Source organism: Elgaria multicarinata, chromosome 1 (assembly GCF_023053635.1).
Source record: "Elgaria multicarinata webbii isolate HBS135686 ecotype San Diego chromosome 1, rElgMul1.1.pri, whole genome shotgun sequence".
Taxonomy (NCBI): Eukaryota; Metazoa; Chordata; class Lepidosauria; order Squamata; family Anguidae; genus Elgaria; species Elgaria multicarinata.
This window is the reverse complement of record NC_086171.1, coordinates 1,424,218-1,450,592: the sequence shown is the minus strand read 5'-3', so window position 1 is coordinate 1,450,592 and position 26,375 is coordinate 1,424,218. Positions and strand designations below refer to the sequence as shown.

Below are 26,375 nucleotides of genomic sequence, written 5' to 3'. Positions count from 1 at the left end.
TTTGAAGCCAGTTTTGTGCAGTTTTCTCCTTATTCTAAAATGTTGAAATGCTTCCCCTAAGGTGTAGTGCCTGGAAGTCCTAAGCTTTAAGCTCCAATGGGCTGGTATTTGGGGTCTCTGGGGCCCTCCCCTTTGCCTTTGGCTTTGCACACTGCTGGAACGTGACCCCAAAGAGCTTCTCTAAAGCCAAACTTGGGCTGAAAGAGGTGCAACACCCCTGGCATAGCTCCTATTGCATGCAGCAACGTCCGGGATGGAGAAGCTCTGGTCCACGGGCCAAACGTGGACCTCCAAGCCTCCCAGTCCAGACCTCCAGGCCCTTCTGAGGCCATGCCCCTTCACTGACCCCAATCCAGGTTACCTATACTTAGGGTGACCATATGGAAAGGAGGACAGGCTCCTGTATCTTTAACAGTTGCAGAGAAAAGGGAATTTCAGCAGGTGTCATTTGTATGCATGTCACACCTGATGAAATTCCCTCTTCATCACCACAGTTAAAGGTGCAGGAGCTATACTAGAGTGACCAGATTTAAAAGAGGGCAGGGCTCCTGCAGCTTTAACTGTGGTGACGAAGAGGAAATTTCACCAGGTTCCCCATATATACAAATGGCACCTGCTGAAATTCCCTTTTCAATACAACTGTTAAGATACAGGAGCCCTGTCCTCCTTTCCATAGGGTCACCCTAGCTATACTATTTACTCCAACTCTAATGATTGGTTCCTTCCAATGACAAGGGTGCGCTTGGGGAAGGAGAATGGCTGGATGCAAAAGTCTCCCTCACACCTGTTGCCCACTGGGTAAAATTAAGCGTCACTCTGTAGCTCCACCCATTTTTGTTCTGTCCCCACCCAGCTTGGCTCCACCCACTACTGGAATGCTGTGGTGGGAAAACCCTGGACAGGTTTTCACTTATAGGATCATAGATCATAGAATCATAGAATAGCAGAGTTGGAAGGGGCCTCCAAGGCCATCGAGTCCAACCCCCTGCTCAATGCAGGAATCCACCCTAAAGCTAGGGTGACCATATGAAAAGGAGGACAGGGCTCCTGTATCTTTAACAGTTGCATAGAAAAGGGAATTTCAGCAGGTGTCATTTGTATGCATGAAGAACCTGGTGAAATTCTCTCTTCATCACAACAGTTAAAGCTGCAGGAACCCTGTCCTATTGACCAGTTACAAAAGAGGGCAGGGCCCCTGCAGCTTTAACTGTTGTGATGAAGAGGGGATTTCACCAGGTGCTGCCTCCATACAAACAGCATCTGCTGAAATTCCCTTTTCTATGTAACTGTTAAAGATACAAGAGCCCTGTCCTCCTTTTCATAGGGTCACCCTACTAAAGCATCCCTGACAGATGGTGGGGACTCAATGGCCTTGTAGGCCCCTTCCAACTCTGCTATTCTATGATTCTATGTGGTGTAGTGGACTGGAAATGGGGAGACCCGGGTTCTAGTCCCCACTCAGCCATGGAAGCTCACTGGGTGACTCTGGGCCAGTCACTGAACTCTCAGCCGAACCTACTTTACAGGGTTCTTGTGAGCATAAAATGGAGAGCAAGAGGGCCCTGTAGACCACCTTCAGCTCCTTCCAAGAGGAAACAAGGTGTGATATGAATGAAACAACAACAACAACAATCTTGCCATGAAATTCATGGGAGTTTGGGGAGGCCATTGCCTGTGGTAGAGAATGTCCTGCCCGATTGTCCCTGGAGTTTCTAGGGCAACTAGACAGTTTTTTCTTCTTCTCTTGTCTTCATAAAGAACCTCAAGAACGTTGCTGTCTCCCCCTCGCCCCAGAATCCTTTCATCTCTTCACTTTACAGCAGAATGTCCGATGCAATAACCCATTTACTTATCGCATCCACCGCCGATGTGACTTACGCCAGGTAGCACTGCATGGGTAGTGGACGGGCAGGGCAAGGCCTCTCTCGCTCACCCTTCTCTTCAGCACTCAAGATGTTAGGAAAAAGCAGCTTGGAGCCAATAGTAGGCCTAATAAAGGTGGCAAGACTATATGGACTGGGTAACCATTTGGAGTTCTTGGAGGGGGACAATAAATATGTGGACTGGGGGATTCGGTAGACATTGTTTCCTGGACGTTTTAAATGTCCCTCCCCAGACCCTTGAGTAAACAGTGCAGCCGTGGAACAGGAGGAAAGGTCCTCTTATGAACTGGTAACGGGTTAAGGAAGAGAAAGTGAGGAGGAATAAAGGGCAAATGCTTGCAAAGGAAGGACATAAACAATGGGGTCCCACAGGGATCTGTATTGGGGCCACTGCTTTTTAACGTGTTCGTAATAGGCCTTCTCTGCTGTGGCACCCCGGCTGTGGAATGAGCTCCCTAAGGAGGTTCGCCTGGCACCTACACTATACTCTTTTAGGTGCCAGGTAAAGGACCTTTTTATTCTCTCAGCATTTTAACAGTCTATAAATAAATTTTAACTTGGTGTATTAAATTTGTATCTTAAATTTGTATTTCTGCACTGCTGCTGCTTTTATCGTGGTTGTGTTTTTATATTGTATTTTATATCATGGAAAAAATCAACTTATATCCCTATACCAAAAAAGGGAAACACTAAAGAATGTTCAAACTATCGGACAGTGGCACTTATTTCACATGCCAGTAAGGTAATGCTCAAGATCCTACAAGGTAGACTCCAGCAATTCATGGAGTGAGAATTGCCAGATGTACAAGCTGGGTTTAGAAAAGGCAGAGGAACTAGAGACCAAATTGCCAATATCCGCTGGATAATGGAGAAAGCCAGGGAGTTCCAGAAAAACATCTATTTCTGTTTTATTGACTATTCTAAAGCCTTTGACTGTGTGGATCATAACAAACTGTGGCAAGTTCTTGGTGGTATGGGGATACCAAGTCCTCTTGTCTGCCTCCTGAGGAATCTGTATAACGAACAAGTAGCAACGGTAAGAACAGACCACGGAACAACGGACTGGTTTAAGATTGGGAAAGGAGTACGGCAGGGCTGTATACTCTCACCCTACCTATTCAACTTGTATGCAGAACACATCATGCGACGTGCTGGGCTTGACGAATCCAAGGCTGGAGTTAAAATCGCAGGAAGAAACATTAACAATCTCAGATATGCAGATGACACCACTTTGATGGCTGAAAGCGAGGAGGAGCTGAGGAGCCTTATGACGAAGGTGAAAGAAGAAAGTGCAAAAGCTGGGTTGCAGTTAAACCTCAAAAAAACCAAGATTATGGCAACCAGCTTGATTGATAACTGGCAAATAGAGGGAGAAAACGTGGAGGCAGTGACAGACTTTGTATTTCTGGGCGCAAAGATTACTGCAGATGCTGACTGCAGCCAGGAAATCAGAAGACGTCTACTTCTTGGGAGGAGAGCAATGACAAATCTCGATAAAATAGTTAAGAGCAGAGACACCACACTGACAACAAAGGTCCGCATAGTTAAAGCAATGGTATTCCCCGTAGTAACCTATGGCTGCGAGAGCTGGACCATAAGGAAAGCTGAGCGAAGGAAGATAGATGCTTTTGAACTGTGGTGTTGAAGGAAAATTCTGAGAGTGCCTTGGACTGCAAGAAGATCCAACCAGTCCATACTCCAGGAAATAAAGCCAGACTGCTCACTTGAGGGAATGGTATTAAAGGCAAAACTGAAGTACTTTGGCCACATAATGAGAAGACAGGACACCCTGGAGAAGAGGCTGATGCTAGGGAAAGTGGAAGGCAAAAGGAAGAGGGGCCGACCAAGGGCAAGATGGAGGGATGATATTCTGGAGGTGACAGACTTGACCTTGGGGGAGCTGGGGGTGGCGACGGCTGACAGAAGGCTCTGGCGTGGGCTGGTCCATGAAGTCACAAAGAGTCGGAAATGACTGAACGAATAAACAACAACAATCATGGTTTTATACTGTTTGTTTTATACTTTGGATGGTTTTAATTTCTGTGAACCGCCCAGAGAGCTTCGGCTATGGTGGATAGCTCAATTGACCCAGTGTGTGGCTGCTGTTAAAGACAGACAGATACAAAATTATACCTGATGTGGAGAAAGTGGATAGGGAGACATTTTTTTCTCCCTCTCTCATAATACTAGAACTCAGTGGGGTCCTCCCATGCAGCTGATTGGTGGGAGATTCAAGACAGAGAAAAGGAAGGAGTTCTTCACACAGCGCAGAGTTAAACTATGGAACTCATTGCTGCAAGGTTTAGCAATGGTAAACTTGGATGGCTTTTCAAAGGAATGAGACCAATTCATGGAGCAGACAGGGCCGGTGCTACCATAGAGGCCACTCAGGCGGCTGCCTAGAGTGCCAAGCTAAGAGGGGTGCCGGGCACAGTGCAGCACTCATGTGCGTTGGCTGTGAGCCAGTCCGGTCTGAGGATTCAGCTGGGCCTGGGCGGGCGAGATGGTGCCCCATGCCCGCCCAGCCGAAGCGAAGCCAGAGATGCTGGAGTGGGGCGGCTCCATGTTCGGATTTCCGGAATGCGCTTGGAAGAGAGAATGTATGGGTGCATGGGGTCTTTGAGTGAATGCATGTGTTCATGCGTATATTTGTTTGGAGTGAGTGATGCTGAGTGTGTGTGTGCGTGCGTGTGTGAGTTGGGGGGTATGATTTGGAGATGATATTCCTATTAAATAATGCATTTTAGACCCATCGACGTTCCTTTCCAATTTGTTTGCTATAATTGGCATGACGTATTTCTTGCACTTTAAAATAAATTCAGCAGTTTGAAGTCTTGTGTTTCTTATTTTTTTCCAGGAAACATATGTTCTGAAAAATCAAAGTTGGCATTTGGTGTGTGTGTGTGTGTGTGTGTGTGTGTGTGTGAAAGTAGCTCACCTTGCCTAGGGTGCAAAATAGTCTGGCACCAGCCCTGGGAGCAGACGGCTACTAGTTGTGATGGCAATACATTCTCTTCTGATCTGGAGTCAGCATGGCTCTGTGACAGTCACTTGCTGGGGAACAGAGGTGGGATGGTGCTAAGAATTTCAGAAGAGCCCTGATACTGGATCAGACTGAGGGTCCATCTAGTCCAGCACTCTGTTCACACAGTGCTTGGGTGCTTCCCATCGGGGGCATCTGGTTGGTCGTGTGTTTGCACAATACTGGACCGGACAGGCCTTCTGTCTGATCCAGCTCAGCTCTTCTTACCTCACAGGGTTGTTGTGAGCAACTGCTGCTGCTCCCAGACTCTGGAACGGCCTGCCGGAGGAGACTCGTCAACTTAACAGTCTATCAGCATTTAAGAAAGCTATAAAGACTGATCTCTTCCGGCAGGCCTATCCAGTGTAATTTTACGATGTTTTTAAAATGATTTAAAATCCGGTCCCTATTCAAAGTGCTGGTATTAACATTTAAAGCCCTAAACGGCTTGGGGCCAAGCTATCTATGTACCTGCCACGACCCTAAGGTCATCCTCTGGGGTCCTTCTCCGCGATCCCCTGCCAAAGGAAGTGAGGCAGGTGGCTACCAGGAGGAGCAGGGCCTTCTCTGCTGTGGCACCCCGGCTGTGGAATGAGCTCCCTAAGGAGGTTCGCTCGGCACCTACATTATATGTCTTTAGACACCAGGTGAACACCTTTTTATTCTCCCAGCATTTTAACAGTCTATAAATACATTTTAACTTGGCTGTTTTAAATTTGTAATTTTGCATTGCTGCTGTTTTTATCTGGTTGAGCTTTTATATTGTATTTTATTTCATGGTTTTATACTGTTGTTTTATACTTTGAATGGTTTTAATTTTTGTGAACCGCCCAGAAAGCTCCAGCAATTGGGCGGTATAGAAATGCAATAAATAAATAAATAAATAAAATTTTAGGTTGTTTTAACAACGTATATTATGTTTTTAATATAGTTTTATGTACCATATTTCTTCGATTGTAAGACACCATCAATTGTAAGATGCACACTAATTTCTGTACCACCAACAGGAAAAAAAGCACCACTAAGACACACCCGTGATTCTAAGACGCACCCCATTTTTAGAGATGTTTATATGGTGGGAAACGTGCGTCTTAGCATTGAAGAAATACGGTATTTTATATTTGTTGTTGTTCCCTGCCTCGATCAGAATGGAGAGGCGGGTAAGAAATAAATGTATTATTATTATAGCTGCTGCCTTTAACTCCTCGGAGGCACCGTGCTGCTCTGTCAATGCCCTCAATGCGACATCATTGCCTGTGGCTCACTGCGTGCGCTTGGGACCACCCCGGACTCCCTTGCTTGGGACTCATCCCCACCATGCAGGATATATAGCACTTTGGCCACAGCTAGACCTAAGGTTTATCCTGGGATCCTCCAGGGTTCGCCCCTCCCTGAGCCCTGGATCCCCTGTGTGTCACCTAGATGAACAGGTTCGGCCCCTGGGTGATCCAGGGCTAAACCTGAGGTCTAGCTACGGCCTATGAAAGTGGTATAGAGAAGGCAGGAGCCGCACCGAGCAGGACATCGCGGCATGAGAGCGGCCTGCGTCCAGGGCCCCCGCAGGGGCCGGCGCGCTCCAACGCCGCTGGACAGCAGGCGTGCGGCTCTCCGGCCTCTTCTGCACCGCTGGCACAGCGCTTGGCGTGGAGGCGCCGGGCTTTCGTGCGGTCCGCGGCCAGCCCTCCCCGCCGCCCTGGGGCTGCCGGCCGCCTCCCTCCGCGGCGCGCCCGGCGAACCAGCGGAAGCGGGAGGCGCGCCCGGCCGTGCGCCCGCCCCGCACCCCACCCCACCCCACCCCCGGCACGCGCCCTGGGCCCCGCGCGGTCCCGGCGCCTGCTGGGAGATGTAGTTCGTGGCCGCCTTCGCCGAGCGGGGCTTCTGTGCAGGAGCCATCCGGCGGCGCGCAGGGCACGGCAGCCCCGGGCAGGCAGGCAGGCAGGCAGCTGGCCAAGTCCGCCGGGGCCGGGCAGGCAGGCGCGCGCGCGCGGGGGAAGGCGGAGGAGGGCGCACGGGGCCGCCCGAGGAGGAGGAAGAGCAGGGGGCCCCGATCCTGCTCCACGGGAGGCCCCGGCGTGCGGCCCCGGTCCCCTGGCCGCCCCTTCTGCTTGCGCGCCCCCCCTCCGGTCCCCCCACCCGGCGCCACTTCTGGAACGGGGCTTCCCCCGCGGCGCTCCAAGGTCGGGCAGGCGGAGTTGAGGTGCGGGTGCGGGGGCCGATCCTGCTCCCGCCAGGACCCGGGCCCACGGATGGCTGTGGGGGCGGCCGCGCAGGTAAGGAGGAGGAGGAGGAGGAAGAGGAGAGCCGCTGGACACCCGCCGCCGCTTTGATGCGGCGGAGAGAGGCAATTAGCGCTCATTTGCATGTCTGCCCGGGCCAAAGGAAGCGCAGGGGCGGCGGGAGGAGCAGGCCTGATGCGGCGGGGATGGGCACGGCGCGGGATGGGTGCGTGGAGGCAGGACGCGCGGGGCGGGGGGGGGGGCGAAGGAGGGCCCTGCGGTTGGCATGAGGGCACCGGGGAGGGAAGGCGCCCCTTGGGCACGGAGGAAGGAAGGAAGGAAGAAACATGGGCGTGTGTTTTCTCTCTCTCTCTCTCTCTTTAAATTATTATTATTATTATTATTATTATTATTATTATTATTATTATTATTATTATTATTTCAAGTGCATAATAAAGACAGCAAACCCATTGGGAAGTGCTCTTGCACAAGCCTCCTTAGAAAAAATCCAGGTGAGACTTTTGCAGAAAACGCTATACTGGATCGTGGCCTTAGGGTTCGCCCCTCTCAAAAAAAAAAAAAAAAAAAAAAAAAAGCATTTAAAGGAATTCAGCTGTTTAAAACAATCTAAATATAGTCCAAAGCAGCCAGTGTTTTAATTCTAAAAAGAAGGGCGACAGAAACTAGTTTTCTTGCACTCTGGAACCCTTCTGCCAAATTCCAGATGCGGGAAGAGAAATCCCAGTGGTAAGGGAAAGATCATAGAATTATAGAATAGTAGAGTTGGAAGGGGCCTACAAGGCCATCGAGTCCAACCCCCTGCTCAATGCAGGAATCCACCCTAAAGCATCCCTGACAGATGGTTGTCCAGCTGCCTCTTGAATGCCTCTAGTGTGGGAGAGCCCACCACCTCCCTAGGTCACTGGTTCCATTGTCGCACTGCTCTAACAGTCAGGAAGTTTTTCCTGATGTCCAGCTGGAATCTGGCTTCCTTTAACTTGAGCCCGTTATTCTGTGTCCTGCACTCTGGGAGGATCGAGAAGAGATCCTGGCCCTCCTCTGTGGGACAACCTTTTAAGTCTTTGAAGAGTGCTATCATGTCTCCCCTCAATCTTCTGTTCTCCAGGCTAAACATGCCCAGTTCTTTCAGTCTCTCTTCATAGGGCTTTGTTTCTAGACCCCTGATCATCCTGGTTGCCCTCTTCTGAAGATGCTCCAGCTTGTCTGCGTCCTTCTTGAATTGTGGAGCCCAGAACTGGACACAATACTCTAGATGAGGCCTAACCAGGGCCGAATAGAGAGGAACCAGGACCTCATGTGATTTGGAAGCTATACTTCTATTAATGCAGCCCAAAATAGCATTTGCCTTTCTTGCAGCCATATCGCACTGTTGGCTCATATTCAGCTTGCGATCTACAACAATTCCAAGATCCTTCTCGTTTGTAATATTGCTGAGCCAAGTATCCCCCTTCTTGTAACTGTACATTTGGTTTCTATTTCCTAAATGTAGAACTTGGCATTTATCCCTATTAATAGGGATATTTTGCACATGCTCAGAGATACTGGTTTCTCTGTTATTTGACAAAGATGAGCCTCGGAGATGGGAGTGGGTTCCTGGGCGTTGCCCTGGAAGGCACAAACATACTGCCCAGTGCTCTGAGTGGACGTATCCAGATGTTGGTCTGCTTGTGGCAGCTTTACCCACGTGTGGGGGACGACGACCATGTTTTGTGGCTCACGGAGTGGTGCATTTTAACATTTCTGAAGCAGCATGAAACTCCAATGAGCTCTCCAGTGGACACTGATGTGGATGATGTTTGTGTGAATCCTCCCATTGATAAAGCTGGTTGAACCGGAAGGTTGATGAGGCTGAGTGAGTAGGAACCGTGGCTCCAGCCATGGCACGGAGCTGTGATTTCTGGCAAAGGTGGCTTTTGTAGCTATTAGCCATGCAGCAATTGGCAGGGCAGGAAAAGGATTCGGCCTTCCCACCGCTGATGAGCAGAGAGAGCGTTTCGGTGCACCAGCAAAATCCTGCTAGTCTGCACGTTGCCGGCACATTGTTTATCTCTGCACAAACCCTCCTGTGTGTGCTGGCACCTTCCCTCTTCCAGCACCTGCCTAAGCCGGCAAGCGTCCTGAGAACTGTCAGGCAGGATCAGCTGCAGCACTCTGCCTTCCGTTAGTGGCCCCCGGCAATGCTCCAGGCAAGCTTGTCTGGCCTTCGCATTTGGCAGTCACAGGTAGAATAACTTGGGACGGGGAGGCTCGCCACATAACCCCATCCCAGTGGCAATTGCAGCCTCTTGTGGCAGTGAGTTCCAGAGGTTAATTTTGCATCGCCTGAATAAGTGCTTCCTTTGGCCTTTCCCAAACCTGCTGCTAAACATTTCCCCACGATTGAGCTCACCCTGAACCACTGGCATTCTCGCTTTTTGAGGTGCAATGTGCCTTGGGATCCTTTCCCCCCCCCCCTCCGTTCCTGCCACACCAGAGCAGAGGCAGGGGACAGTGTGATGCAGAATTTTTATTTATTTATTTATTTCATTTCTATACCGCCCAATAGCCGAAGCTCTCTGGGCGGCTCACAAAAAATTAGGCTTATTTATTTATTTAGGCTTATTTATTTATTTAAATAGGTTTATTTATTTATTTGTGATACTGATATACTGCTTAATATAATAAAATCCCTAAGCAGTTCACATATAAATATTAAAAATCAAATTTAAAATACACTATTGAAAACCATTCCAATAATATCACAAGGAGCATTAAGACTGAGCAGGATATTATTAATTGCAGTTAATTATAAACCAGAGAGAGAGAGAGAGCCAGCGTGAGCAGGTGCCTTTTCTGGAGGTGTTTGAGGCATACTATATGCTGACCCTCCCAGAAACTTTTAAGGATGGGAGATCAGGGTCCGAATGGGGCAGAAGTTTGGTCTTCTCCTGGAGCCTCCTCTAAATCCCTTTCTCTAGCAATGTTTGAATAAATCGGGGGATCTCACGAAAGTGGCCATATTTCCTTTATGCTCCCCTTTTCTCCCTAGGTACCCCTGGTCCTTTTAAGTCCGGAAAACCCCTGAGTCATTCCTTTTGGGCAGGATGCCATGACCAGCACAGCTACAGGGGGATTTTGGAGAACCCCCCCACTTCCCACAACTAGAAGGGGGTTCATCAGAAAAGGCAGGACAGATGTCCGTCAGAAGTGCTTTGAGACTCCCCTTTTTTCACCCAGGCTTCTATTATTATTATTATTATTATTATTATTATTATTATTATTATTTATTACATTTATATACCGCCCCATAGCTCAGAGGGGTATATAAATGTAATAAATGTATTTATTACATTTATATACGCCCCATAGCTCGTGTTCAGAAGAGGGCAACCAGGATGATCAGGGGTCTGGAAACAAAGCCCTATGAAGAGAGATTGAAAGAACTGGGCGTGTTTAGCCTGGAGAAGAGGAGATGGAGGGGAGACATGAGAGCACTCTCCAAATACTTAAAAAGTTGTCACACAGAGGAGAGCCAGGATCTCTTCTCGATCCTCCCAGAGTGCAGGACACAGAATAACGGGCTCAAGTTACAGGAAGCCATATTCCAGCTGGACATCAGGAAAAACTTCCTGACTATTAGAGCAGTACGACAATGGAACCCGTGACCTAGGCAGGTTGTGGGCTCTCCCACACTAGAGTCATTCAAGAGGCAGCTGGACAACCATCTCTCAGGGATGCTTTAGGGTGGATTCCTGAACTGAGCAGGGGGTTGGACTTGATGGCCTTGTGGGTCCCTTCTAACTCTGCTGTTCTATGATTCTATGAAGCTCTCTGGGTGGTTTACAAAGATGAAAACACCGAACATTAAAAACCGATACACAAAATTTAAAACCATAAAAAGAGATTACATACAATATCATTTAAAACAACTGTTCTGGGTCAGCTAAAAACTCAACATATGTTGTTAAATGTTTCTATGAGTAAATATGTTTACTCTTATTAACACCCTTCAACTATTCTTTTTAAAGAATAGTAAGTAAAAGAAAAGTCAGAGGGAGAGGCAAACCCACCCACCCCATTTAATGCATCCTTGCAGACATATTATTGGCTGTGAATTGAAACTATTATTATTCCAGATTAATTAAGTATAAAAGGGTGGATAAAGAGTCAGGATGAAAAGGCAGGAGGGGCCACAGTCCAAGAAAACTTCTGCTGGAATAAATGTCTTTGGCTTTACGTGGCCTCAAGACTCTTTGTTAAGGTGCCACAAGACTCTTCTTTTTTTTGTGTGTGGCAGTAGATCAGCCTTCCTCAACCTGGGGCGCTCCAGATGTGTTGGACTACAACTCCCAGAATGCCCCAGCCAGCTGGCTGGGGCATTCTGGGAGATGCAGTCCAACACATCTGGAGCGCCCCAGGTTGAGGAAGGCTGCAGTAGATGGATGCAGCCACCTCTGCTGGAAAGGGCTTATGGTGTGATATCCATGTCAGTAGCACAGTCCCTGACCTGGAAGGCCTCACCCTTAACCTCACTAAAGAGGTGGCCACGTGGGACTGCCAAAGGGGTGTAGAGTTCCGTTTTCAACCCTAACCCCCAACCCTTCTGCCCCTGCAATGCTTTGGACCTCTCTAAGAGCCACTCCCAGCTGTGGGGGAGCAGAAGAAATTGGGGGTGGAGTGTGTGTGTGTGTGTGTGTGTGTGTAGAAAACCAGGCCAGCATGCAAAGGAGAGGGAGGTGACGTGGAACAGTGTGGGGCGATTACAGAAAGAAAAGTGCCTTGGTGGGGGGGGGGGGGAGACGAGGCCCTGCAGGAAGGGGTGGGAATAATGCAACAATTCCGAAAGCAGGGAGGGGAGGAAGACGCGGCGGTCCAGGAAGTGCTGGGTGCTCTGTGCAGGGAGGTGCCTGCCGTGGGCCTTTGCAAGAGAGCGGAAGCGGGAGAAGGCTGCCCGGCCAGCCGGCGTTGAATTTCTCTCTCTGTCTCTCTCTGATCTCGCTCCTCCTCCAAACAGTGATCATTGTAGCTTACTGGTTGGATTCAGAGCAAGAAAGCTGGATCGAACATTTCCAAAAACGGTTTTGTAGGTCCCCATCCCCCCTGCTTTCATCCAGGAAAATAAATTAAAAGAACCCACAAACCTGTTAAAAAATCTTCTCCAGAAGCCACTAAAAACAACAAAGAAACTTGTGGCTGAAAGCAGCCTTCCCCACCCTGGGGCCCACCAGATGTGTGGGACTGCAACTCCCAGCATGCCCAGCCAGTGTGCTCTGTGGATGATGGGGGGGAGTGTAGTTTGACACATCAGGGAAGGCTGGCAAATTTTAAGGAGAAGGAGCGCCGTATTGAGAAGTGACAAATGCCACACGGCCATTTCTGGAAGGCGCTCAGCCCGGTCCGTCGGCAAACGCCGTGCCGAAAGGCTCTTGCTTTTGCACCACCCTGTCCGTGCGCAGCATTTGCAGTGTAGCAAAGCTTCCAGCCGGCATATCGGTGCTGCACATTTCTGAGCACATGTCTCTGGGGTCACAGAACTCAGATGAAGAGCGTGACGTCTTGCGTGCAGAAAGCCCCCGCTATCCGCCCTGGAACAGACCCCAGGAACAGACTAGGGGACTGTGTAAGGCAGCTCCCTGTGTCCCATCGGAGGCAGATGTTCATAGAATCATAGAATAGCAGAGTTGGAAGGGGCCTAAAAGGCCATCCAGTCCAACCCCCTGCTCAATGCAGGAATCCACCCTAAAGCATTCCTGACAGATGGTTGTCCAGCTGCCTTTTGAAGGCCTCTAGTGTGAGAGAGGCCACAACCTCACCAGGCAACTGATTCCATTGTCGTACTGCTCTAACAGTGAGGAAGTTTTTCCTGATGTCCAGCTGGAATCTGGCTTCCTTTAACTTGAGTATCCGTTATTCCGTGTCCTACACTCTGGGAGGATCGAGAAGAGATCCTGGCCCTCCTCTGTGACAACCTTTTAAGTATTTGAAGAGTGCTCTCATGTCTCCCCGCAATCTTCTCTTCTCCAAGCTAAACATGCCCAGTTCTTTCAGTATCTCCTCATAGGGCTTTATTTCCAGACCCCTGATCATCCTGGTTGCCCTCCTCTGAACACGCTCCAGCTTGTCTGCGTCCTTGAATTGTGGAGCCCAGAACTGGAAGCAATACTCAGATGAGGCTTAACCAGGGCCGAATAGAGAGGAACCAGGACCTCACATGATTTGGAAGCTATACTTCTATTAATGCAGCCCAAAATAGCATTTGCCTTTCTTGCAGCCCTATCGCACTGTTGGCTCATATTCAGCTTGCGATCTACAACAATTCCAAGATCCTTCTCGTTTGTAGTATTGCTGAGCCAAGTATCCCCCATCTTGTAACTGTGCACTTGGTTTCTATTTCCTAGATGTAGAACTTGGCATTTATCCCTATTAAATTTCATCCTGTTGTTTTGAGCCCAGCACTCCAGCCTATCAAGATCACTTTGAAGTTTGTTTCTGTCTTCCAGAGTATTAGCTATCCCACCCATAAGCGTTCCCTGCACCTCCTTGTCCAAATCATTCATAAAAATGTTGAAGAGCCCTGGGCCTGCTAAAGTCCTGAGCGCAACAGAGTCCTTTCCAGTTGCGAAGACAGCAAGCGCCCTGATGCCCAAAAGCACACGGTTACGCAGCAGGGGGATTGTTTAGATCAGGAAGTGTGTGTGTGTGAAACCTCTGTCACCCCAAAGGCCGAATCCAATTTTGGAGGAGCTCTGGGGTGGGGCTGAAAGGGAAGGCTAAAATGCCCCAAACATCAGTAGCTTCACGCTCTTCCTGCCAGCCACGGAGCCTTAGGAGGGGGACAAACCCTGCAAAAGCCAACACTTCCGGCACTTGCGCAAAGGGAACCGCCCAGAGAGCTTCGGCTATTGGGCGGTATAGAAATGCAATAAATAAATAAGGAGGTGGGGCTGTTGAGGGGACCGCAGGGGGCCTAGGAACCTAGGAATCTGCCTTTGCTGAGCCAGAGCCCCTGGGTCCACCTAGCCCAGTATTGTTGACACGGACTGGCAGCAGCAGTTCTCCAGGCGGGATTTCTTCCTCGCCTTACCTGGAGAAGCCGGGGATTGAACTGGGACCCTCTGCGTGCGCAGCAGATGCTCTCGCACCCGGAGCTATGGGCCCTCCAGAGGCAAGGTGGATTTGGCGCACCCGCCTGAGGCTCAGCACGCCTGGGGTTGACCCACAGGTTGTGGCGGCCTTGAAGAGACGCCGTTCCGCCTCCTGCAACGGGGAGCGTCCATCATCTTTTTCTTTTTTGTGGGGCGGTGATTGTTGTGGTTGTGTTCTGTATCTAGACCAGGGCCGCTAGTCGCTAGGCTCCGCTGGCTGCGTCGGGGCAAGTGAAGGAAGCCCCACGCGCCGACCCAAAGCGTGACCCTTCTAACGTGGCCCTCTGGTCATTGGCTGTTGCAGGTGCTGCCGCGGTGTGAGGACGCGGCTCTTTATCTCGCCCCGGAGCGCTGGAGAGGCTGGGCAGCGCACGAGGACGCCATGCGGGAGAATTACGGCGCCACCATTGCTCTGGGTAAAACCGTGCCGCCCTTGCCGCCCTTCCTGGCCTTGGAAGCGGGTAGCGGCAGCTCTGGGTGGCTTCCGTTTCTTCCACTGCGGACGCTCCCATCGCTGGGAGTCGGGTCCCTGTGGGGAGGACGTGCTGTCTAGAGAGAAGGAAGGAGATCTGCCTGGAGACGGAACATTCGAAACGTTTTGGGCCCAGCCTGGCCGGGATGCAGCTGTGCTGTGAAAGCCGGGAGCTGCCACCTTGGCCACCTCCCCAGTGGCAGCTGGGCAAGAGGGCAGACTTCCAGCGGCACAGGCCACCGCTGCCCTGCGCCGCCTCCGAGCCCTGCTTCAGTCAGAGGGCCAAACCCCATGTGTGGATATTAAACCAGGTGTGTTGGACTACAACCCCCATCATTCTCAACCAGCATCACCAACTGCCTGGGAATGATGGGAGTTGCAGTCCAACACTCCCAGAAGGCCCCAGCCTTGGGCAAGGCTTTTAAGGAGTGTGTTTAAGCTGCCCGTTTTTATTTCAAAGGCAAAGCAGCCACACGTGGGCCCCGTCTGACTCATGCACCTGATCCAGATTGGGGGCCCACGGCTATTTCCTGCTGAAAATCGCCCCCCAACCCTGAATCACGTTCTTTCTGTTTTGCAGGATCTCCGTTTGCCAAACCTGAGATTGTCGCCCAGGCTGAGGGCGGAGGGCCGCTTCTGGTCAAGGGTCAGGGGGAAGCTGAGCCGAGGGAGCCGCCCGACGGCAGTGCTGATGCAGGTCAGAGAGGACTGGCGGCATCATTATCATCATCATCATCATCATCATTACATTTATATACCGCCCCATAGCCAAAGCTCTCTGGGCAGTTTACAAAGATTAGATTAAAAACACTGAACATTAAAAATTAATCTACAAAATTTAAAAACAAAAACATAAAAAACAGCTAACATTTAAAACAATTTTTAAACACTCAGCCAGGCCAAAGCTCGTTTTGAAGTCAGTTAAAACTCAACATATGCTGTTAAATGCCTGGGAGAAAAAGAAAGTCTTAACCTGGTGCCGATAAGATAGCAATGTTGGCACCAGGAAAGCCTCGTCGGGGAGATCATTCCATAATGGTGGGGCCACCACTGAGAAGGCCCGCTCCCTTGTTGTCGCCCTCCGAGCTTCCCTCAGAGTAGGCACCTGAAGGAGGACCTTAGATGTTGAGTGTAGTGTACGGGTAGGTTCATGTCGGAAGAGGTGTTCTGGCAAACCTCTTATCCTGGCAAATCCCCAAGGTTGCCAAGGCCAAAACACAGGACAACCTGGCCGGAACCTGGAGAGGTTGCCCAGGGGTGAAATGATCAGAAGAGCAGGAAGGCAGAAGGAAAAGGGCTGCCAGCTTTTGGCCTTGACCCGCTTGGAGCGCCAGGGTCCGTAAGGGGGCTGATGAAGTGGGGAGCAGAGGCCGAGAGGCGGGCTGCAAGATTTCTCGCCGTGTTGCGTGACCTAAGAGCAGTACTCCAGCATCATCTGAGGTGTGGCTAGAGATCCCGGGGCCCACCACCCAAACCATGCGCCGCAGGCTGAGTGAGCACACATGCACAAGGAGCTCAGCAATAGTAGGCTGACCCTATGAAAAGGAGGACAGGGCTCCTGTATCTTTAACAGTTGCATTGAAAAGGGCATTTCAGCAGGTATCATTTGTATATATGGAGAACCTGGTGAGATTCCCTCTTCATCACAGCAGTTAAAGCTGCAGGAGCCCTGTCCTCTTTTAAATCTGGTCACTCTAGTATAGCTCCTGCAGCTTTAACTGTGGTGATGAAGAGGGAATTTCACCAGGTTCCCCATATATACAAATGACACCAGCTGAAATTCCCTTTTCTATGCACCTGTTAAAGATACAGGAGCCCGGTCCTCCTTTCCCTAGGGTCACCCTAAGCAGTAGGCCCCATTTCTGAGGTGGCTGTAGGAGTCTGAGCCAACTCCATCAAACCCTGGTTCAACTGCCTCATTTCTAAATTAAGGTTATTTCGGAGCAGAATTTACATGGCTCCCAAGACTTTAGCTTTGCAGTGCGCCTCCATGACCTGAAATTGTCAGACAAACGTAGCTTTTATCCTCTTTTTTCCCATTTACCCCCCTCCCTGCAGCAGGACCCGGGCCCCCGGAGAGGGAGAGTGCTGCGAAGAGTGAGCACCAGAGGCGGCAGCAGGCCGGGGAGGGCCAGAGAGAGCCAGGAGGATCGAAGGGCCCCGGGAGAAGCTGCCCAGGTAAGGGCCGTGGCCTCCTCACCTGCAGGGCGAAGGACATTTGGTGAGAGGCCACCACCGGACACAGGATCCCCCAGATATCGTGGGGGGGGGGGGGGCATCAGAGCTTTACCACGGCTTTCCCCAACCGGGGGCCTCCCAGATATGTCGACAACTCCCACTACAAGTCCCATCATCTCTAGCAGGGCCAAGCGCTCTGCTGTGGCATGCATGTCTCCACACGTCTGGAAATTGGTGTGTGCAGGACCTAAGGACGCTCAGTGTTGCTCATCTGGCTCCTTCAGAAGGGCTGGGCCCTGGGGTCTCTCATGTGAGCGAAAGGGGCCATGGGGCCACGCACGCAGCCCCCACCCCAGGGTCGCTCCTCTCACCCCATCACATCTGTCGTCAGAACATCTGCAGGGGGGGGTCTTCCTGTGGCGTCTCCTGCGCAATTTGTAATGCCCCGTAATCAGGGTTGGAAACCGCGCCAGCCAGGGATCTCCACCAGAACAGGAGCTGCCGTCACCCCCACCAGCTGCAGACCTCATGTGGGACGCAGGGCCAGCGATGGGGTGGGGGTGGGGCGGGGCGCTGAGAAGGGCGATGCGACTCTGGGGGCGGGGCTAAACGTGCAGCCCCCGCTCTGTCCTTCTGCTGCAGACACCCTGCTCACGCCAGGCCCGCTCCAAGAGCGTGTCGTTGCCCGGATGGCCCCCCTGCTCCCAAGCCTGGTCCTCCGGGCCCCTCCCGCTAACCCCCAAAGAGGGCTCTTCGGTGGGTCTCCTCCTCGCAGGAACCCCGGTTCTTCCCTTGCTCTCGCCGCCCCGTCCACCTTTCCTCTCCGTGTCCCATGACGCCTCGCTTTCTCTCTTTGCCCCCTTGACCCCAACAGGGGAGTGGCTGATCCGGACCGTGAAAGTGGAAGCGGAGGACTACTCGGAGTGGCCGGCTGGGCTGAGCGCGGAGGTGCTGCTCTCGGGGCTGCCGGTCGCGGGCGTCTGTAAATCGGAAGGCCTGAACCCCGGCGAGGAGTACAGAGGCCCTGGAGGAGGCGGCGGCCTGGGCGAGCTGTCGGGCCTGGCCCTGCAGCAGTGGCAGATGCTGAGCGAGGAGAAGCCCCTGGGCTGCCCCCGGTGCGAGCACCCCGGCCCCCCGCTCGGGGCCAGCCCCGGGGACCCCCGGCCCCGGCCCTTTGCCTGCTCCCAGTGCGGCAAGGCCTTTGGCAAGAAGGCCCACCTGACGCGCCACGCCCGGGTCCACACCGGCGAGCGGCCCTTCGCCTGCAGCCACTGCGGCCGCCGCTTCTCCCAGAAGATCCACCTGGGCTCTCACGAGCGCGTGCACACGGGGGAGCGGCCCTTCCCCTGCGACCGCTGCCCCAAGAGCTTCCGCAAGAAGACTCACCTGGTGCGCCACCAGCTCACCCACACCGGGGAGCGCCCCCACGCCTGCCCCCTCTGTACCCGGAGCTTTGTCCACCGCCGGCACCTGCTGCGCCACCAGCGGCTCCACCAGGAAGGGACCACGCCGCTCGGGGACGGTTTGGAACCCGGGCGAGACACGGGGCCCTGCGGGGGCGGCCCTGAGCCCGGGCAGGACGCAGGCTTCTGCGAGGACCACGGCGATCCGGGGCAGGACGCAGCCGCCGCTGTGGATGTAGGGCAGGCTGCCGCCCCCGACCGAGAGCAGAGCCACCTGGGACAGGCCAGCATCTTGTACAGGGATGAGGCAGCGTTGGGGCAGTTCCCCGCCTCCTGCATGGGGCACGCAGAGCCGTACCAGGGCTCGGTCCTTTTCAAAGCTCAGGCGGAGCAAGAACTGGGAAGGGTCCCTTGCATGGACCACTCCCTGCAGAGGGAGGTGATGAGCCTGGCCGTGGCCTACCCTGAGCAAGGGCCCTGCGGAACCCTCGGCGGGCTGCAGGCCGGGGCCGGGGCCGAGGAGAGCGCCCCCTGCATGGAACAGGCGGTTAGCAAGACCGAACCGGAAGAGGACGTGGCGGCATGCCAGCGGCCCGAGGAGAAGCCGTTCCTGTGCTCGGACTGCGGGAAGGCGTTCGCCTGGCGAAAGAACTTGGCCTCCCACCAGCGGCTCCACGCCGAGGGAGGGCGCCCTTTCTCCTGCGCCGAGTGCGGCAGGGGCTTCAGTGATAAGCGCCACCTGACGGCGCACTTGCGCGGGCACATGGGCTTGCTGCCGTACGCTTGCCCGCACTGCGAAAGGAGCTTCGCGCACCGGGCCGGGCTGGCCGCCCACCAGTGCGGCGGCCACGCGGGGCAGCGCCCCTTTGCCTGTGGCGACTGCGGCCGCTGCTTTGCCCACAAGAGGCACCTCCAGAGACACCGCCGCAACCAGCACGCGGCAGAGCGCCCTTTCTCCTGCGCCCAGTGCGGCCGCACTTTTACCACCCGGGCCAGTTTGCTGGCGCACGTCAAGTCTCACGCCGGCCAGCGCCCCTTTGCCTGCCCGCTCTGTGGCCGGGCGTTCAGCCGGAAGTCGCACCTGGCCCGGCACGAGGCCGTGCACACGGGGCTGCGGCCCCACGCCTGCACCCAGTGCCCACGGCGCTTCAGCTCCAAGACCAATTTGGTGCGGCACCAAGCGGTGCACACCGGCCTGCGCCCGTACATTTGCACCCACTGTGCCCGGAGTTTCAGCCGCAAGACTCACCTCTTGCGCCACGAGCGAACCCACACCGCCGCGCCCCTGCCCAGCTCCACCAGTTGGGCAGCCGCCTTGCCCCAGTGCTCTCTGCCCCAGCAGCAGCAGCAAGAGCAGCCCCTGATCTTCCCCATGGCTTTTGAGGCCACGTGGCAGTGACCCGGAGGCCACCTCCTTCTGCTGTAGGCCAGTCTCAGCTGCGGGTGTACTCTGTGCTAGGAGCGAATACAAACCTGCAGAAAGAACTGTACACACCGAGGAACCCATTTTTAGTAGCCTGAATAAACTGTCAAGCATTGGCTTATTTTACATAGTTCTGAAAGCTATGGCCTTTGGCTAAGGCAATAAAATTAAAAGTTAAAATTGAACTTTGCATACTTTTACTATTTGCTAGTCATGTGTACAGGCAGCAAAGTCTCTGAGGGCGCAAGCCAATACATGTTTAAACAGATAAGAGTCCTCTAACTCGCAGCCTGCCTTGGCTGGGGCATGCTGGGGGATGTAGGATTCCCCCCCCCCCCGCCCCATCTAAACATGCATCGGGCGGCACCCTCAGGCGCTGACGCGTGCGCTGTGGTGGCTGAAATTTGTTCTCACTCTTCTCATGTAGCTTCTTAGGTTTCACCAGGTACTGCCTCTACATACGTTCAAGCCCATCTTCACTGTCATAAGGGCTAGAAAAGAATTGGGACTGGAGATCTTTAGAACGCTGAGCAGAAATGAATTGTGTGCATGCAGAGAGTCGTGGAATACACACAGACCTGAGTGTCCTTACCTGGCAGTTGGCTTGTACTGGACAAAACTCCTCAATATCCCAATATCTTCAGCTTTAAAAAAATAATGGGAAAGGTTCTTTGTTTTTTAAAAAATTGAGCAAATCATTTTTGTAGCATCATAAGGCAAATGTAAATTAACGTTTTGTAAAACCTCTTATGTAAACAAAAATAAAGTAATTACATTCTGCCTCTGGGCCTGATTCTTTCAGGGTGGAAGCAGAGCTGGGAAATACCCTGGTCATGTCTTCAGTACATCTCGGAAATCTAAAATGATTAAGGGGCTAAAATGATCCAGGGGCTGGAGCATCTCCCCTATAAGGGAAGGTTACATCAACTGGGAATGTTCAGCTTGGGAAAAAGGAGGCTAAGGGGAGACACGATAGAGGTGGACAAAATTATGCCTGGTGTGGAGAATGTGGACAGGGAGACATTTTTCTCCCTCTCTCAAAATACTAGAACCCAGTGAGGTCATCCCATGAAGCTGATTGGTGGGAGATCCAGGACAAGTAAAAGGAACTTGAAAGGTTGCCACACAGAGGAGGGCCAGGATCTCTTCTCAATCCTCCCAGAGTGCAGGACACAGAATAATGGGCTCAAGTTACAGGAAGCCAGATTCCAGCTGGACATCAGGAAAAACTTCCTGACTGTTAGAGCAGTACGGCAATGGAACCAGTGACCTAGGGAGGTGGTGGGCTCTCCCACACTAGAGGCCTTCAAGAGGCAGCTGGACAACCCTCTGTCAGGGATGCTTTAGGGTGGATTCCTGCATTGAGCAGGGAGTTGGACTTGATGGCCTTGTAGGCCCCTTCCAACTCTGCTATTCTATGATTCTAAGTACTTCACACAGTGCATAGTTAAATTATGGAACTCATTACCACAAGATGCAGTGATGGCCACCAATTTGGATGGCTTTTAAAGGGGGTTGGATCAATTCCTGGAGGTGAAGGCTATCCATGGCTACAAGCACTGATAGTTATGTGCTATCTCCAGTATTCGAGGCAGCAAGCCTATATGCACCAGTTGCTGGGGAACATGGTTGGGAGGGTGCTGTTGCACCATGCCCTGCTTTGTTGGTCCCTGGCTGACGGTCGGTTGGCCCCTGTGTGAACAGAGTGCTGGACGAGATGGACCCTTGGTCTGATCCAGCATCAGGGCCCTTCTTACGTTCTTATGCATTTATGACCACAAATTACTGTCTGCTTCAGGTCTGGGAGATGGAAATTGGGTAAATTGGTAAAAACAACAACAACCAAAACACCCCTCAGCCAAGCAAATTCCTCACACATCTCTACACTACACACATACGTATGTGTTTAGGCTCCTTTCTTGACTGCCTGGATGGCACCGGCCATGGCTGCCCGGCATTTTGGGGGCAGTAGATTGGGCTAGGACCTACATCCTTGTGGGCCCCTCCTGTCCTTATTGTGCCTCCTCGCTTATGCATGTGCATAGATGTCCAGCACTGTCAGTGCGTGTGGCACTTTACAGCAGGGGTGATTTTACGGTAGATTGGGTTCTTCTGGTATATCTCCAGGTGACAGATCAGGGATTTCGGTTCCAATCCAGCCTTCTGAGGTTACACAGATGTCTACACCTTTTCCCCCTGGCTGCTGACTGATCATTTGGTGGTTTCCAACTTTTGTGTGAATTCCACACACCCCCTTCTAAAAGCTTGAAATGCCTCCCCCAAGGCTTAGTTACTGGCAAGAAGAGCTTTGAGCTAAAATATGCTGGTATTTTTGGCCGTGCCCATGTTGCCTTTGGCCTCCCGCCCCACTGGACGGTGGCTCCCAGGAGCCTCTGCGAAGTTAAGTTCGTCCCTCGGGCTGAAACAGGTTTCAGGCTTCCAAACAATAGCAACTACAAAAAGGATCCCCCCCCCCAAAAAAAAACTAGGCTGCTAAAATCAAGAAAGGGAAACAGGAGTAGATTTGTGTGATAAAGGATTTATGTGCAAGCTCCAGTGGCTCTGAAAACAAATTCCTGGGCTGAGCGTGTGGCATCTTGTTCTGCAATTCTAAGCCTGCCTTCTTGAGCCACGATTTTGCACTTGATTTTCAGTGCCGTAGCTGGGTTAGTCTGTTGCAGCAAACATAATGCAGAGTCTTGTGGCACCGGTACAATCCTATGTCTGTTCAGGCAGAAAAACGTCCTACAACTCACAGCATTCCCTCCCAACATGCATAGGATTGCGCCTTACACTACTTTTCCTTTAGTCTCACTTGTTTGCTTCATGGGAAATGAGTTTTCTGACTGGCCATGCTCACCATGGCAGCCATTCTATGAATGGGTAACCTTCCAGCGGCAGCCATTTTGTGAGAGTGCCCACAGCAGTCTCTCAAAGTTCCAAATGTGCCCAATATAAGAGGTCGAGTTGATGCCCTGAGGATTTATAATCTTGATGAAAGTTTTATTTAGTCTTTATTTAATATTAGGCTTACACAGTCAGTACACTTATATGTGGCCCAGTGTGCGGATTTCTATCCATGATTTTGAAATCAGAATCGTGTAGTAGTAGTTCAGTGACACACTCTTGTTATTCCCTAACGTAAAATAGGAACAGCAATGATCTCACAGTCCTATAGGGATGCTTTATGAAGAGAACAAGGTGCAAATCTCACAAGCGTGGCTGCATTTTTGTAATCCATGTTTGGCCCAATTCAGTTCACCCTGGAATCATGGCAGGGTAGCGCTGGAGGAGGAGGAGGAGGAGGAGGAGGAGGAGGAGGAGGAGGAATCAACATGGGGTGGAGAACCTGTACTCTGCAAATGCCTTCCTTTAGCATCTGCAGACACTATATTGAATTGCACGGCTGTCCATATATGAAAACCTTTAGAACAGAAACATTCTTTCCCTTCGGACAGTCAAGGTTCTCTTATCATAAGCTCTCCGGCTGTTCAGTCCCTTGGATGTTCCCAGAAGAAGAAAGGAGATAAGAATTTCTACTAACAAATTAGGTTATTAACAGGGACTGGCTGACGAGACCACATCACGCCAGTCCTTTTCCAGCTTCATTGGCTGCCAGTCCAGGTCCGGGCCCGATTCAAAGTGCTGGTATTAACATTTAAAGCCCTAAACGGTTTGGGGCCAGGGCTGAAGGAACGCCTCCTCCTGTATGTACCTGCCCGGACCCTAAGGTCATCTTCAGGGGTCCTTCTCCACGAGCCCCTGCCAAAGGAAGTGAGGCAGGTGGCTACCAGGAGCAGGGCCTTCTCTGCTGTGGCACCTTGGCTGTGGAATGAGCTCCCTAAGGAGGTTCGCTTGGCACCTACATTATATGCTTTTAGACGCCAGGTGAACACCTTTTTATTCTCCCAGCATTTTAACAGTCTATAAATAAATTTTAACTTGGTGTTTTAAATTTGAGAGAGAGGTCCGCCTGGTGCTTACACTGTACTGCTTTCGTCGCCAGCTGAAGACCTTTTTATTCACTCAGTATTTTAACACTTAATTTTAACTTAAATTTAAATTTTACTGTTTTAACTCTGTATTTTAATCTTATATCAATTTTGCTGCGTGGTTTTATCCTGGTTGCGCTTTTTATACTGTATTTCTTAATTGTGCTTTTAACCTGTTGGTTGTTTTATTGTGGTTTTAATTTTTGTGAACCGCCCAGAGAGCTTCGGCTATTGGGCGGTATAAAAATGTAATAAATAAATAAATAAATAAAATAATTTTGCATTGCTGCTGTTTTTATCTGGTTGAGCTTTTATATTGTATTTTATAGTATGGTTTTATACTGTTGTTTTATACTTTGAATGTTTTAAATTTTTGTGAACTGCCCAGATAGCTCCGGCTATTGGGCGGTACAGAAATGCAATAAATAAATAAATAAATAAATAAATAAATAAATACTTCAAAAGTGGCAGAAAAAGAAATGAGGTAAGACACATGTTCTTTGTTGTTACATAAAAATAAAAACAAAAATAAAAAATTAGTGAGGTTTTTCTGCCATGGTAAACTAAAAGTAGGTGTGTGTGTGTGTGAAAAATGCATGAAGAGAACACCGTCCCCACAAACCCACACATTCATGTACGTGAAGAGGTTTTTTTTGTCAAATACAGACTCCTTTCTCAATAGGCAGAATCTGGCAAGCAAAAATTCACCTTCCCACATCTGGACTTCTCTGCATGGAAGCGAAGGCCTCTGAAAAGCGTATGCAAGACCCTTCCCTGGCATTTTCAAGGCCTCTGATCACATAGAACCTGTTCAGATGACACACTAAGCCACGGAGGTTAAGCATTTTGAGCTAAACGTTATGGCTTAGCGTCTCATGTGAACTATAACTTGGCATGCCATGTGAACCATTCCTAACCACGGTGGCTACGTAATCACGGTTTAAACACACTCACTAACCATTTGCTGCAAAAAATGCTAACCATAGCTTAGTGTGCTGTCTGAACAGGACCACTGTTTGTTTTACCCACTCCTTCTCCTGGTTTTTACAGTGTATTGATTTTATAATACTTGAGCAACTGCTGCTGTTCCACTTCCCCAAATCAGCTTTCTGAAAATACTGGGGATTTCTTTTGTGCTTCATAATATTGTATTCACGTTTATCTATATCTGTCTATATTTCTAAGGCCTTAGCTAGACCTAAGGTTTATCCCGGGATCGTCCCGGGGTTGTCCCTGCCTGCTCCCAGGATATCCTGTGTGTCATTTACATGAACAGGGATGACCCCGGGACGATCCCGGGATAAACCTTAGGTCTAGCTAAGGCCTAAGTGTGTGTGTTTATGTCACACACACACACGTTAGCAGATGTTATCAAAGTGCAGTTCAAAAACAAGCACACAGATCCACAACCGTGTCAGTCCCAAACTGCAACATCTCTGGCACATCTATCCACCAGCTCCAAAGAACATACCACTATCTTGTGTGTGATTTTAAGGCAGCTTTAAAGACTAGCCTTTTCCGGCAGGCCTATCCAGATCAATGTAAAATCAATAATTTTTAAGATGTATTGATTCTGTACTAATGTTGTTCCCAGCCTTGATCCAAAGGGAGAGGCGGATAACAAATAATAATAATAATAATAATAATAATAATAATAATAATAATAATAATAATAATAATTCTTCAGAACATAAGAACATCAGAAGAGCCCTGAGGCTGGATCAGACCAGGGGTCCATCTAGTCCAGCACTCTGTTCACACAGAGGCCAAACAGCTGTTGACCAGGGATCCACAAACAGCACACGGTGCAACGGCATTCTCCCACCCATGTTCCCCAGCAACTGGTGTACTTAGGCTTGCTACTTCTTCTCTCTTGCACATCTCCCATTCATTCAAAGGGGATTGTGCAGGAAAACTTCCCACGGATTTTAATCTTATGGATCCTACATGCTGCCCAGGACCCCATCTGTAACTAATATTAGGGATTGTCTTCGAATTGCACCTATAATCCTTGCATTCTCAATCGGATATATCATTTTTTTACGCTTTGAAATGGAAAATTCAAATATATTTGCGGAGCTAGAGACATAGAATATATTAAAGTTGTTCTAATTGCTACTTCCCATTTTAAATTTACAAAATACCAGATCAGCTTTATAGTGCTTGCCCTTGCAACAACATTGTGAGGTCGGTCAGGTTATGATACTTCCATGCAGAAAATGCACGCAGTGCACATCAGTGCGCGTCGATATGTGCGCATCATGTGTGTGCGGAACTGCTTATTTATTTATTTCTTATTTATTTAAAACATTTATATCCCACCCTATATCATTAAGATCTCAGGGCAGCATACAGATAAAAACATACAGTATAAAACAAATATACACAGTTAAAAACAAATTAAACCATAATCCAAGATAAAACAATATATAATTTAAAAGCAATAGATGCAGTTAAAAAAGTTAAAACAGTTAAAACTTGGTCGCTTCCATGCTTATCTCTGCCTGCAGGTGCCCGAGCACACACCTGTGCTCATTTTAAAGAGCCAAGCAGCTGAAAATACTCCAATGTGCAGCGGAGCGTGTGGGTTTTGAATGCACCGCCCGCCAATCACAATTTAGCCACTTTATATAAATATTAA

General features: G+C 50.5%; 1 protein-coding gene and 1 long non-coding RNA gene across 3 annotated transcripts; both read left to right on the top strand.

Annotated features, from left to right (window-relative positions):
* Positions 1 to 253: 253 nt before the first annotated feature.
* On the top strand, positions 254 to 20,522 carry ZNF467 (zinc finger protein 467). The gene is made up of 6 exons (XM_063147569.1): positions 254 to 356; positions 6,469 to 7,175; positions 14,571 to 14,682; positions 15,319 to 15,435; positions 16,797 to 16,916; positions 17,791 to 20,522. The coding sequence occupies exons 1-6, from the start codon at positions 254 to 256 to the stop codon at positions 19,716 to 19,718; spliced, it is 3,087 nt and encodes a 1,028-aa protein (XP_063003639.1). The 3' UTR covers positions 19,719 to 20,522.
* A 2,840-nt stretch (positions 20,523 to 23,362) lies between these two features.
* Positions 23,363 to 25,852, top strand: LOC134401849 (uncharacterized). Of its 2 annotated transcripts, none has more exons than XR_010025699.1 (2): positions 23,363 to 23,591; positions 25,422 to 25,852. It is a non-coding gene; the product is annotated as an uncharacterized LOC134401849 (long non-coding RNA). The 2 variants fall into 2 exon arrangements; XR_010025710.1 differs by having other exon boundaries at positions 23,572 to 23,630.
* Positions 25,853 to 26,375: the final 523 nt, after the last annotated feature.

Bases quoted from the DNA above. Each gene is read 5' to 3' on its own strand.
- ZNF467 (XM_063147569.1), top strand. From the start codon at position 254: ATGGAGAAGCTCTGGTCCACGGGCCAAACGTGGACCTCCAAGCCTCCC. The intron at 357-6,468 runs GTTACCTATACT...GGGCCCCCGCAG, and splicing joins CTTCACTGACCCCAATCCAG to GGGCCGGCGCGCTCCAACGC. The intron at 7,176-14,570 runs GTAAGGAGGAGG...TGGCTGTTGCAG, and splicing joins CTGTGGGGGCGGCCGCGCAG to GTGCTGCCGCGGTGTGAGGA.